Below are 13596 nucleotides of genomic sequence, written 5' to 3'. Positions count from 1 at the left end.
TGCTGCTATACTGGGACTGTGGATAAGAATTATTGTGGTGATTATTAGCCTAGATCCAGTACTGCCCAAAGTTTTTATTCAAATTGCTTTTCATCTTTATTCTGCACCTAGCTGATCTCTGGTGTTTGAATGCAAAAGGGCTGTAACAGAGACCTTGGGTGGTGCTGAGGTCTCCAGGTATTTCAGCAGGACTGGAGCATAAGAAAAGATTTGATTCTGATCCAAACTGATTGGGAGGAGGGTTTAAAAATTTAGAGCAAGAGGGATCTTCAAAAGCCTAAAAACTCATTTGAGTCTGAGCTGCCTTTACATGGTGGTATTTTAGCCTTCACTGCTGCCTGTACACTAGAGATGTACACAGCAGTTCAGTGGATTGAACACAGGTATTCAAGTCTTTTTTTCAAGAGGCATCTGAATTTTTTTATGAACATTTAAAGTGTTACTAGTTTTCCAGCCAAACTAGAAGCTCTGAATTGGTGCTGATCTGTTACACACATTGCAAAATCCTTGGGTTTGGGATCCTTCATTGAAAAGCAGCATTTTCAAGGAGGTAAGAGTTATTACTGCAAAATCCCATGATAAATAACAGTACGGTGCTTCTGTTGCTAGCTGGGCTGCAGACACTGGCAATGATCAGTGCTGTTTGTTACTACAGGAGTTTCGAGTTTGTGTTTTCCTCTGGGCTGTCACTGTGGTGTTCCTAGGCTGAGCCTCTGCCTTCTGTAGGTCAGGCCTTGGTAAGGACAGATCTGGCAGAGCTGCTCTAGGAGAACTTTTTTTACCTGTCAGGTGTTTGTGCTTCAATGAATATAAAGATGGTCTCTGTGTAATACCGTGCCTGAGATTCCTTGTGACAAAGCATGGATTGTAAATTCTTAAATCCCTTTTTTCTTTCAAGTAGCATCTTTTACCTTTAGGTCATGTTTCCTGCTGTGCACAGCTGCCTAACTTTCTGTTCCAAAGTTTTCTCTTACATCCAGCAGAGCCAATGGCATTTTAATTCTGAGCACTTGAAACGCAGTGCCAAATACCATCCTGATTTCCCTATTTGAAATAAATTGGGTTACAGAGCAAAATTCAAGAGGGAATTAGGTCTGTTAGCTCACCTCGTTCTGGTTCAAACTTGTCACTTGAAAGTTGATTGACTTGAACAACTGACCTTAACCTTCACATCAGGAGCAGCTGTCTTTGGCTGAAAACTTTTTAGAAGTTGAAAAAAGAGGATTGAGATTTTCAGAAGAGACTGGCCTTTTAATGGTGTCTCCATTGCTGTCACCATTAAACAAGCATAGTGTTTAAGCTAAGGAATTATAAAGTGGTTACTGCTTTTAAGAATTTTAAGTTTCAGGTTTTTATTAGAGAACATTTTTTTTGTGCTGGGATGTACAGAATAAAAAAGTACCTGTATATTTAAGGTAATAAGGAGGAAGGCAGGACTAGGCACTGCTCTATGGTTCCTTCTGACTTGTCTGGACTGGAGAAAACAGAAATACAACGAATTGCAAGAGTGGCCAATAGAATTCCCTTCCTAACAGTCCTTAAAAATTCAAGGAGTGTTTGAAATGAATGTTCAGCTGCACTTTTTTGGAGCCATCTCCTTCTGGAACTTCTCCATCATTAGTTTGCAGCTATCACTCTTCCTTAAATGAGCTTTGGTATCTGTTTTTCCACAAAAGGTTTCATTGTTTCCAAAAATAAGCAAAGCTCCAGGGCAACAGCAGCATTGACAGGAACAAGCAAATGATACTTGGGATTGTGGCAGGACAATAACCTCCTGAGTCAGACGTTTTCATTAGATGATTTAGGTAGCTTCGGGGGTTTAAGTCATTCCTTCAGCTGATGTGTCATCTTACATTTTAATGAGAAGACAGAAATTTTGTGAGGAAGTATGTCCAGGTCAGAATGGCTGCAAATGGAAGTACGTCATTAAAAAGGAGGCAGCTGAATTGGACTCATTTACTTTTTTCAAGAAAAAACCTTCCTCTGCTCAACTGAGCATTACTGCAATGTATTTATACTGCACTCATAGGCAAAGGCACATCTGCTGATACCAATGCCAGTGGGCAGGTTTTAAAGGCTGGCAGGCCTCACTAAATGAAGACTTCTATGTCAGCCATTAAAGTTTACAGAAGGATTTCCACGGAGAACTGGATAGAATTCTGGACATTGGGTTTTTGGTAAGGCACAAAACACTGGATACCACCTCTTCTAAAGGAAAGCCTTTGGGTTACCATCGGTTGTTCAGCATTTGTGAAAAAGGCTTTTCAGGCTGTAAAAAGAGGACTCTGTAGTCCTAAAGGAAGGTCATGTCTGCTTTGCAGCATTTACATTAATAGCTCTGCTTCTTGTTTTTCCTGTCCCTCAGGGTACCCAGGAACTGGTTAAACAGGTGAAGAATTTGCCCCAAGCCAACTACAACCTCCTCAAATACATATGCAAGTAAGTGAAATTAATTAACACTTGGAAAAGTCTCTAAGTTTTGTGAGGCTGTCTTATATGCAAATAATATACTCTGAAAGTATGAATATTCAAAAACCACTTAAGTGTAAGTTACAACTCCTTTAAAAAATGTGGAGGTGGATGCAGCTTGCCTGAAGGAAGCTTTTGGTTTATCCAAGAGGATCAGCCAAGCAAATTGCTGCCACCTGCAGCCTTGGCAGCAGGCATGAATGATACTAATACACTATATTGTTTATTTCAGAAGCACCTACAGATCACTAAAGGTAGACACTTATTCCAGATACTGCACACTTGGAAGATTTATGACACAAGCTGAGTAGCAGATGCAGTCAGAATAGCCAGTCTGGCATTTGCTCTAGTTTGGAAGTGAGGTTAGTAGTGGCTTCCTCTTGGATTGCCAGGGACCCCACAGCCTTGTCTCCTTTCATCTCTGCTGATTTTCCCAGTGTTTGGGCTGCCTCTTTATCTGGGTATTGGAAGGAGATGATTTTTGAAGGCTATTTACAATTCCAACCATTCTATGGTTCTGTGATCTGCATTTTGTTAGATTCAAGCCAACCCACAAAGCTATTTCCACAGGCTGCTAATTCTTGGACAAGGAGATGACTTATTACTTCTGTTATATCTGTAAGTGAAAATTCCCCAATGTCAATCCATGTAAATTGAGGATTCATGTAAAAAATGCAAAAATCTGTCCTTTCAGACCCAGTAGTAGGTTGGGTCACTGCTAGGTGAGTACTTCTGGCAGAAAACATCCTGTCTTCTCTGGTTTATACACTGGAAGGGATCTGGGATTACACTGAATATCTAAGCTACGGTAGTTCCTCAAATCATTTCAGGTGTCAGGGTTGTATGAAAACAGGACAAAACTGAATGCTCATAGTCTGAGAAGTGACTTACTCATGAATTTCCTCCTCCTTTGATTTTTCTGGGGTGGTTTTTCAAGGTTCCTTGATGAAGTTCAGGCTCATTCCAGCATTAACAAGATGAGTGTCCAGAACCTGGCTACAGTATTTGGACCAAACATACTGCGGCCCAAAATGGAGGATCCAGTGACCATGATGGAAGGTAGGTGCTGTTGTGGCACAGCAGCTGTATTTTGGAGCTGTAAGTGAAAGGCATACATTCCTTGGTAGCTGTATCAGTTTCCTGCACAGTCAGAGCAAGTCAAGCCATCCCTTTCATCAGGGAACCCCTCTTTTTGAACCTACTGCTAAAATGAAAGCTCAGCTGTGCCACTGTGGCTACAACTAGAACTGTCTTAGAAGTGTTGTCTTCTAAGTAGACTGTATGGATCAAAACTTCACAAAAATCAAAAATAAGAGTTGAAAATCAGTTAATTTTGGATGTAAAAAATCTGAAGCTTTAAAATTATTTGCTTCCATATGAATCAGGCAGGCTGACCTTAGGGCTGGGATACAGCTCTTCTCCCACGTGGCGCTGAAACACAACTACTGTGGTGCAAGTTTTAGCAAGGTTTTTGCATAAAGTTTTGTAGGATTTTGGCAAGCCTGCAAAAAGAATTGATTAATTAATTAGGCACAGATGGAGATGCTGTGCCCAGGATGCCTGAACTTGGCTCTGTTTCTGCTCCCTAGCTGTAGGGGACAGCTGACATGGTATTTTTTGTGATGCAAATCCTTCGCAGAAGGTCAGTGTTGTCATGCCTTAGCAGCAGCAGTGCCTTGAGCTCTTCACAGGTCGTGTGCAGATGTGTCTCCCACCATGGCAACTCTCTGTAAGGCAGCAGGACAGCTTCAGAGCATGACCTGATGAATTATAGTAGTTTAGAGACTCAAAGCCTACCACAGAGATGTGGGCCGTATTATTAAGGGTAAATTTGACACCTTCCCCTGGCTGTGCAGAAGGCACGAAAGTCGGGGAGGAGCAGGGAGTGCGGGAGCAGTGCTTGTTAGCCGCTGCTGAAGGTGGGGACAGCGTGAGCAGCCCGTGTGCGATGCTGGCACCTCCCCTAGTGGCCGCCGGGCCGGAGCGCTGCCAGCCTTGGCCAGCAGCGTGCTCTCTGCTCAGCCGGCACAGGGAGCGCCTTTGGGTTCAGACCAGCTCGGGCATTTCGTTCTGCAGCTCCTCCGACGGCAGAGCTGCCCGTACTGTGTGTAGGTGCACTCGTGCAGGTGCTGGGCTCTCTCCTCATCACCCTGCAAAAACGCTACAGTGATCTGACCTGGAATTCTGTATTGCCACAGGTCTGAACTGTCAAAAAAAATTGGGATATGTAGGCTGGATTTTTAGACTTAATCATTATACTCATAACAGGATTGACAATGTTTTGTTTTAGTTGAGAATTTAGTTGAGGTTGGTTAGATAAAAGTAACAGAGTAGTGGAAAGACTAATTTTTTTTTTTTTAGCTTCAGGGTAGTTTGAATCTCCTAAATAAACTGATAATGAGATTTTAACAAAGAGCACTCTGATTGTGTCTCCCTTCAAATTTAACCCATGCATTTCAAATAGAAATACCTGAAGTTTGTTAGGAATGCCCTTATATTCAAGACATTTAGTTTTCTTCCTGCATTCACAGACATAAAATAGAAGTGGTAGGTGAGCTAAGTACATCTTGTTATTAGGTCAAAAATTCATCAATAAAATCAGGCTCTTGCCTTGAACCCTGAGTATGTTTGCCTTATTCTCTTTCAGGCAATACGTAAAAATAGAATTCCTTAATCATCCTTCTAAAGCCTTTCCTCTTTAGTAGGAAGCGCTTTGTATTAGGTTTGGTAAGTGGTGTTCTCTACTGGTTCATAATGGTCTGTTGCACTCCTGGAAGACAGTGGCAGCACATTTCTGTGGATATAAATAACTGCGAGCACTTTCCTTGCTGTACACCCTCTGCAAGTGCATGTGTAATGCAGATGTCATACTTCCTGCAAGTTTCTCTAGACACTGAGTGCAGCAGAAGGCCTGAGCTGAAATTTGTAGTTTTTCAATAAGAATAGTTTTGGGCTGCTCAGACCAAGCAACTGGGTGCAGCCTAGTCATGCCAACAGGCTGGGGTGAGTCGCAGAGGTCTTTTATGTCTCCTCACCTGCTTGTCTTTGTTCTCCATCCACAGGCACCTCTCTAGTTCAGCACCTGATGACAGTATTGATAAGTGAGCAGGGGAGGATCTTTGCTGTTCCTCAGGCGGATGTGCCAGGGAGCCAGCTGGAAATCAGACCGATGCGCCAGCGCAGCACTGTGGAGTGGATCTCCGAGGAGGACGGGGAGGACAGCAGGTCACAGAACAGCGCTGCCAGCCCCACTGATTTGCCTTCTGGCAATGCTGTGGCTCTAGAGGCCACTCCAGGACCTGCAGTGAAAATCACTCCTCCAGAACACAATGGCAAATCAACTCAGCCTGCCACGAGCCCCAGTAAAAGAGTGCAGACGCTGCCTCCATGGAAATATTCCTTCCGCCAGCAGGGAGCACGGTCTGTGAGTCCAAAGCTGGGCAGCTCCTCCTTAGACATCCCCAACCTCTCCTCCAGTGGGAACTGGTTGATGAACGGCCTGTACTCCCTCCGAGGCCATCGCCGGACAGCCTCCGGGGAACGAGTGAAAGACTCGTGCTCCTCCCAGAGACTCTCCACTTATGACAATGTCCCTTCATCCAGCCTGTCCCTCAGCACACACAGCATGGCCAGCACCACCTGGTCTACATCATCCTGTGAGATCTCCGTGATGGACTCAGTGAGCAGCTGCCCAGCCTGCCGGGCCAGTGACTCTTCTGCTTTGAGCTCCCTAAAAACTGAGTGGGTAACTCAGGGCTCGCTGTCCCAGAGCGAGGTCAAGACTGCAGATCTGGAGAACAGCATGGACAGGTTTGAAGCCTGCAGCAGCAGCAGCAGTGAACAGAGTGACCCGGCTGCAGCTTCCCGAGACTCTGTCCAATGCTCCAGGGCCTTACAGAGCTTGGTGGTGGAGCTAAAGACAGAGCTGAGCAAACAGAGGACTGAGTATGAAACTAGTATCAAAAGGTAATGTCATCTGCAGGGGGCACAAGGAAGTCATCTGTCAACATTCTCCCCTGTCTGAACATGAGTGTGGGCTGTCAAGGGTACCAGGTTCTCAGCCCTGAAGTTTGGGGTTGAGGGACAGCAGATTTTTTTCTATATTTTCCTTGCTACTCTCTGAATCGAACTTTTGTTTCTTTGATTTAAGAGAGCATCAAAAAGAAAACAAAGGGGATTTCTGTGACACAGGGAAATCCAATACTTCATATTCTCTATGTTCACTGTAAATGAGAACTGCACAGGTAACGCTAAAATCTGCTCTTAGTGTCCTCAGAGAAATAGCAAAGTGAACATCTTGTAGGGAGGAATTGGGACCCAGGATGGTCAGGCATCAACAAGGATGATCTGTGCAGGTGCTGATATTTGTACCAGACCAGTCTGAAGCTGAGGGCTTCTTGTTCTTTTCCCAACCCCAGCATTCTTGAGGAAACTGCTCTTAAGTATTTTCCACAGGTTTTTTTGGGGTGGTGGTGTTGGGACTGTATCTCAGCTATAATGTTTTCAACAGCCCTTTTTTGTTGAACTTCTATAAACCTCACTTTTGGTATCTGATGTAGAAGAGTGGTCCTTGGCTGATGGGGCAGCCTAGCTTGGAGGAGCAGCATGAACTGTGTCATTTGCCAGCTGGTGTTTCCTTGCACAACTGCTGGTGCTGTACTTTCCCTCTGAGCTCAGAAAAATTCCTTTCAGCTTTCAGGAGAGTTGTGTGTAGGGCTGGGGCTGTAGGAAGTATTAATAACAAGGGAGTTGATAATTTGTGTGAGTATATTAGGTTTTATGAGTGTATGTGATAATAGAAAGACTTTTAGGAAAGCATTCAGGGGAAATAGGCACATGAAATTTTGATGTTTAAAAGAATTAGATATATTTTAATATACAGCCATGTGCAAAATTGCACACCTTATTGTAAAACATGCTGCTCTGCAGTACCAGTGCTCTGCACTGAAGAAGGACTGTAGTCCCATTTCTTAGAAAGAGTTGAGTTCTCAGGGTTTGGGGGTTTCTTTGTGTTAAGGTGTTACTGTTATACTCCTTCAATTATTAAAACTCAGATTGGAAATTGAGGTATGAAAATGCTGCCAGTCTCCCAAACATGGTACCAAAAGCACGTAAGACTGTTGGCATTGTATAGCACAGCTTTAGGCTGCGTTTTTTAGCACTTTTTTCTTGTTAAGGTAGTTTTTTAAAAATGTATCTGAACTGTGATCTCTTCCCATGGGCCAGTTGTTAAGGTAGGAATTCCTCTTGCTATCTTCCTGCTTTATTTTATGGTTTCCTCTGGTGGTAGCTTGCCAGCCTCTTCTGCCTCTTGCACTGTGCTGCCTTGGTGTGTGGAGCTGGAAGGAGAATCAGGCTGTGCAGCAGTTCCAGTCCCCACCTAACATCCCCGAGTGGGAGAAAAGCCCCACCTTGATGTGTTCAAGGTGTAAGCGCTTATGAAACACCAGCAGTTGCTAGCATGGGATGTTGGGAAGGGTCTGTGAATGAGGGTGGAAGTTCATGACTTACATGGTTTGGTTTTTTAATGCCCTACTGATACAGGATGGGAGGGAGATGAGGGTATGTGCCTTACATTTAATTGTGCAGAGCTGCCCTGGCAAGCCTTGTTGCAGGGATACAAGTTAAAAAACAGAAACACCAGGCTGCAGAACCTGGAAATGTGTAGCTGCACATTCTTGCCTGCTGCCTGGGGGAAGAGATGGTTTTCCACCTTTCATCAGTAAAACTGTTCCAATGGGCCCTAAGCTGCTGCTATCAGGAGCATCCAGGAAGACCTGTTCTCCATTCCAGCTGTTGAGCTGCTTCAGCTCCAACACCTGCCTTTCCCCTGCAGCTGGACAGGACTGAGAGCACTGTGGCTCGAGGGGAGAACTCTTAAATTGGTCAGGTCTCACAGGGCAAAGTAGCTGAGAGGAAAATGCGTAATGAACTAAAGAGTTTCATAAAACCAGGCAAGGTGCAATCGCTGCCTTTTTGTATTAAACAGGATGACTCCAGCTGTTTGGGCTTAGAGCCTGAAGGACTGTGCTGTCAAGTCTAAGAATTTCAAGCCAAGTTTTTTGGCTCTCAAACATTTTGCAGTGTTTTTACTACCTCTTCAGCAATTCATAGGTGCAAAAGTATGTTCCTTTTCTGACTGCATGGAAATCTGCTACTATAGAAAGACAGGAGCTAACTAGCAAAGGGGGAGGCTGCTTAGCACAAAAGATTTAGGCTGCCTCACCAGCTTTATTTTATTGAAGATATTTTACCCCTGAAATTGTACGTGTACTTGTGTGGTTTGCAGAACTGTGTGTATCTAGCAAGACATGTTTTAATGAAAGAATATGAGCTTTTTTCTTGGCACGTACATAAGTGAAGGAAAAGCAGAGTGAGTACCTGCCTGGGGCAGAGGTAAGGAACACTTGCTGATGGAAAAGCTGTTATTTCTCATCAACGGCCCATTTTCTCTCTCTTAGTCAGAGGAAGGCAAGTTTTATGGCCTTCCTGTAACCACTCTGTTCCCAAGCATTTCTCCCTCAAGGTTAATCTAATTACCAGACATTCTCTGTTGAGTTTCAGTAATTCATGTTTACCATCTGGTACTCTTAAGAAAGTGTAAGTATTTGGAGAGGACTGTTATGAACATAGAAATGCTGTGAGTACTGTGACTCTGAGTAATTCAGTCCAGAATTAGCAGTTCAGGCTGCTGTAGTTGACCCCTAAACTTAATGGCAGAAAATGTAATTGGCAGCTCAGAGCTGTTACGTGTGTGGGGGGAAGCATCCCAGCTTCACAAGTGTCATATTCCAGCTGACACTGGCTGGATATAAAGGTTGCCTTCATCCACAGGGGCTGCTTTTTGCTGGAGTTGGTGCAGGTCAGTGCACCTGTGACTTTGCTTCATTGTGAAAACTGTGACAATAATCAAACTGCCATCTTTAGCTGTATGTAAAGGAACAGAAAGGAAAAGTTTAAAGTGATGCATTGCCTCTTGGTCATGAAGTGGAATTCAGACCTTTCTGGGACTGCCCAAGGCCCTCCTTTTTTTTTTTTTTTTTTTTTTTGGTTTTTGTTTTTGTTTGTTTTGTTATGAGGCAGTAGTGTGGCCTTCTTGATAATCAGTTACCCTGACTAAAAATAACCCATTCACAGTTCCACTGGGATGCCACATCCCAGCTTCAAAGCTGAGTATTGGACTGATGAAGGAGAGGTGGGGGTGGTTTTGTGTTGGAATTTTAAAAGGTTCTTCATTTTATTTAAACAAGGGGCATCTTTCATTGTAAAAGTCTCATTTTAAAATTCATATTCTAGTAATGACTAATTCCTATCTGGGAATATTCCTTCCTCAGTATTAACACCACTACTTCTGGGAAACACAAGGGGGAGAACAGCCAGTGCTGTGTTTCTTTGAGATCACAAAACCATGAACTTTGTTCTTTGACCTTCTGAGTGAAAAGCTCTGAATTTTGCTACAGAACTTTGTGCCCAGATACATTTACGAACTGTTCTTCTGATTCTTCCTCATATGAAACACTGGGTTTCATAAAATCTCCCATCAAATAGCTGGTGAGGAAGGACTGTGACCTCATTCCTATCTGATCCCTAAGGATGTTCCTCTGTACTGGATATTCATATAGGGAAACACAGTATCCCTATATGGATAAAGGTTATTGTGAAATTATATATACTTGAACTGTGCCTAAGTGAGGAGCTAAGGAGTTAATGAATCTCCTTAGGCAGGCAGTCTGATGCTGGAAAGTAAGCATTGTTTTCTAAGATTTGAGCATTTTTCTCAGGATGCAAATAAAGGAAGCTCTGCCCTAAACTGAACAGCAATGAAATAGCATTTAGTTCTCTCCTTTAAAACTTCCTCTTAGAATATGCTAAATTTAAGTTGTTCCTCTTAAGAGTCTTTATAGTTATCAGCTGTATTTATACAGTCACTTTAAAAAGCCTTTTTTTTTTTTCCCCTCTCGCTTGGTTTTAAGAATTGAAGAAACAAGTGCAGACCTGAGGAACCAAGTGGTTAGGTTAGAAGAAGAACTGGACCAAGAACGAAAGAAATACACGATGCTGGAAATAAAGCTGAGGAATTCTGAACGCGCTCGTGAAGATGCTGAGAAGAGAAATTACCTCCTGCAGAAGGAAATGGAAGAATTTTTTTCAACATTAGGGTGTTTAACTGTTGGGAGTCAAAGCGCTAAAGTCCCCAAGTAGTACAAGTATAGAAAATCCTGTTCCTGACAAAATGAGTGAAAATGCATATTTTGTTCTGGTGTACTCATGTATCATGAGTAATTCTATAGTGATTGTGCTCTCAGTGACACTTGCCCTGTTGTCTTTACATGTGCTACAGTATTTGGGCCAGCTGGGAAAGACTGGTGACCATAAAGCTTGAAAATGTACTGTCAGATTGCCCAGAAAAAGTGAGTCCCCTCTGTATCCACAGAACAATAAGATACTCTTCTCCAGAGTGTCCTACTGCCATCCTTGGACTCAGCTGCACCCTCCTGTTGCTGGTGAAGGAGAGTGGAAGGTCCTGAAGCCTGGGTGGATGGCCAGAACCAACAGACAAGCTGAGCCTGGAGCTGAAGGATTCCTGCTCTTGTGCTTGAGAAGGTGGCATTCCAGCCTGTCACCACAGCCAGAACGTTTGCCAGAAAAATTTAAAGAGGTGGTTTTCACCCCACTTCCTCCATAAAGTTTGTTCAAATTTCTCATTCCTAAAGTGGTATTATTTTACAAAGATATTGTGAAAAAAAGTTTGCAAACATGCTGAAGATACCAAAATCCTGACAATTCACTAAAATTGTCCCTTACCTGCCCAATGGTTTCAGTGTTTCACAAAAATGCAGCTTTACATTAAACTGTGATTAATAATCAGATTGGCTACACACACTCTGTGGAACTTTAAATATGCACATTTTGCCTTAGGTATCTGAAGGTTTTCTGAGCCAAAAGTAGAGCAGTATTAGCTGCAAGAAAAAAAAATCTCCTGAGTCGATATGTATATTAAGGCAGAAGATGGAAGATTGTTATCATCAAAACACATCCAAACTTTAATAGCAAAACTTATGGTAAGAGGAATTAGTGCAATTGGGGTGGGGGTTGTCAGGGTGGTAAAGGGGGGAGGGTAGGGATCTATCCTTAACCTTTCCTGCACAATGTACACTTACCTCCCTTGTAACATTTCTCATTACACCAGCTGATATTTTTGTTGTTAGTTCTTACAGGGATATGAGGGGACAGGAAGAACACTGCAAACAACCCATCATCCCAAGTTCCTTACTTCTGCTAAGGACAAATCATTAGAATGAAGCTGTAAGTTCTGGTAATTTGCTGCTGGGGCTGACTTCCCTTCCAAGTGATTTCAAGAAGTTCTGCATAGCATGTGTAACACCCTGAGCCATGCAGAGCCTGCACACAGAAAATTGTTTCACCAGATTCAGCTTGAATTTCACCTGCGAGCCCAGAATCCATTCACTTTGTCTTGGCACTCTGTCTTTGACATCCTGAGGTAGCTTGGGAGTCTCTAAGGAGAAAGAATTCTAACAAAAAGTGCTACAACAACATGAACTGGCTAAAAGGAAAGTATAGACTGTAACAAAGAAGATGCTTTATTTTAAGTATTTTGAAAAAGTGCCCTGAATCTCATTTCTTACTAGAGAAGACTATGACTCACTGTCTGGAAAAAACCTTAGAATGGGTGTTTTTCATACCAGGAGATAGTATATCTTTCAGTATTGACTTTCTCCTCATGATCTCACAGATATCCAGATATTTCAATATTTAAAACATCTAGCTGTTAACTTGTTTCTACTGCACTGTAACACTTCTCCTTCTTATAGAAATGTAAAAAATGTAAACCATTTAAAGTGAGCAAAAAGCAGAATTTTAACCTAATTTTTCCTGGATAAGAAATGTCAAGCAAGTAAGTCATGTGGATTGGTTCATTCAGTTATTTCAAAACCTTTTTCCTACTTCCCAGGCTCTCCAGCTGCCCTGGATTCCTTGCTGCCCCGGCATGAGGCAGGTACCTGCATGTTCAGCAGCAGCTGCCTGCCACCTGCAGGTGTGAGCATCACCCCCATCTCTTTTTTTCCCATCTCTGCCTAGAATTCATGACCAGCGGTCACAAGTTATCCTTTAGGGAATAACAAGGCCATTTAAAACGGCAGCATCAGATGCATAATGTGAGAGAGAAGCAGTAACAGTGACTGAGCTGGAAGAGCAAGCAGTGTGGCAGGTAGCTGGAGGTACAAGGTCAGTCATCACAAAATAAACCTTAATATTGGAGAGTGGTCTAATGGTTGTGAGTAGAACACCAGGACTGATAGAAAGCACCATTCAATCCCAGTGCTAGTAGCAAAGAAGGTATTTTAATGTCTTCTTTTATTTCTACCCAAAACATGGAAGCCTTTCACTGTATCCATCCTGACAGCCCACACCTTCCTTACACTAGTTATATTGCATTATCTCCTGTATGTATCCAGTGCAAACTGCTCCATTTAGTTCACACCACAAACTCAAGAGAGTTAACCAGCAGCCCTGGTCACTGCTTGTCTGGTGTATCTGGTGTTTAGTCTCCCAGTCAGCAGGGCTCAGTTTTTAGGTATTTAACCTTAGGTAACTGCTAAGAAACCCACTTATCCCAAACTTGCAGATCCAGGATAGGACCATGAGATCTATAACACTACATAATGTGGTATCCAAGATAAAATTAATTTTTTTTCATATACAAAGAAACTCTATCCACTCAAAATGAGGAGTGAAACAAACCAGTTTCAGACTGGCTGTTGTGCTCCAGCAACATCTATGGTTCTTGTTCGTGAGGAATAAATTTCAGCTGCTTTGAAAGATGAGCCACTGCAGTAAATAAAGCTGGCAAGAAGCTGCAAACAACTAGTTCACACTAAAATGGACTACAGTTAACCTCAAGTGCAGCAACAGGACCATAATGCTAAATTCCTGGCATGGGCAATTATGCAAGAAACGAGATCTACTTGTACACATCTTTGAAGAACAGCTTTTTATGTGAGGAAGCATATACACCCTTTCCTACCTTTCCTCTTTCCATACTCTTCCCCACCAATGCATTTCCCCACAGCAAGCACTGGAGACTACTACTTATTTTGCAGACCT

General features: G+C 42.8%; 1 protein-coding gene across 1 annotated transcript in view; it reads left to right on the top strand.

The window, feature by feature from the left end:
• Nucleotides 1-10671, top strand: part of ARHGAP22 (Rho GTPase activating protein 22) — a 108599-nt gene extending 97928 nt beyond the window's left edge. The window contains exons 6-9 of the mRNA XM_041415617.1: nt 2366-2439; nt 3407-3528; nt 5532-6435; nt 10443-10671. Coding sequence (XP_041271551.1) covers nt 2366-2439; nt 3407-3528; nt 5532-6435; nt 10443-10671 — 1329 coding nt within the window. The remainder of the gene's footprint in view (nt 1-2365; nt 2440-3406; nt 3529-5531; nt 6436-10442) is intronic.
• Nucleotides 10672-13596: the final 2925 nt, after the last annotated feature.

Source organism: Onychostruthus taczanowskii, unplaced genomic scaffold (genome assembly GCF_017590055.1).
Source record: "Onychostruthus taczanowskii isolate IOZ18803 unplaced genomic scaffold, ASM1759005v1 scaffold5, whole genome shotgun sequence".
NCBI lineage: Eukaryota > Metazoa > Chordata > Aves > Passeriformes > Passeridae > Onychostruthus > Onychostruthus taczanowskii.
Note: the sequence above shows the minus strand (reverse complement) of the source record. Positions and strands in the feature narration are given on the sequence as shown.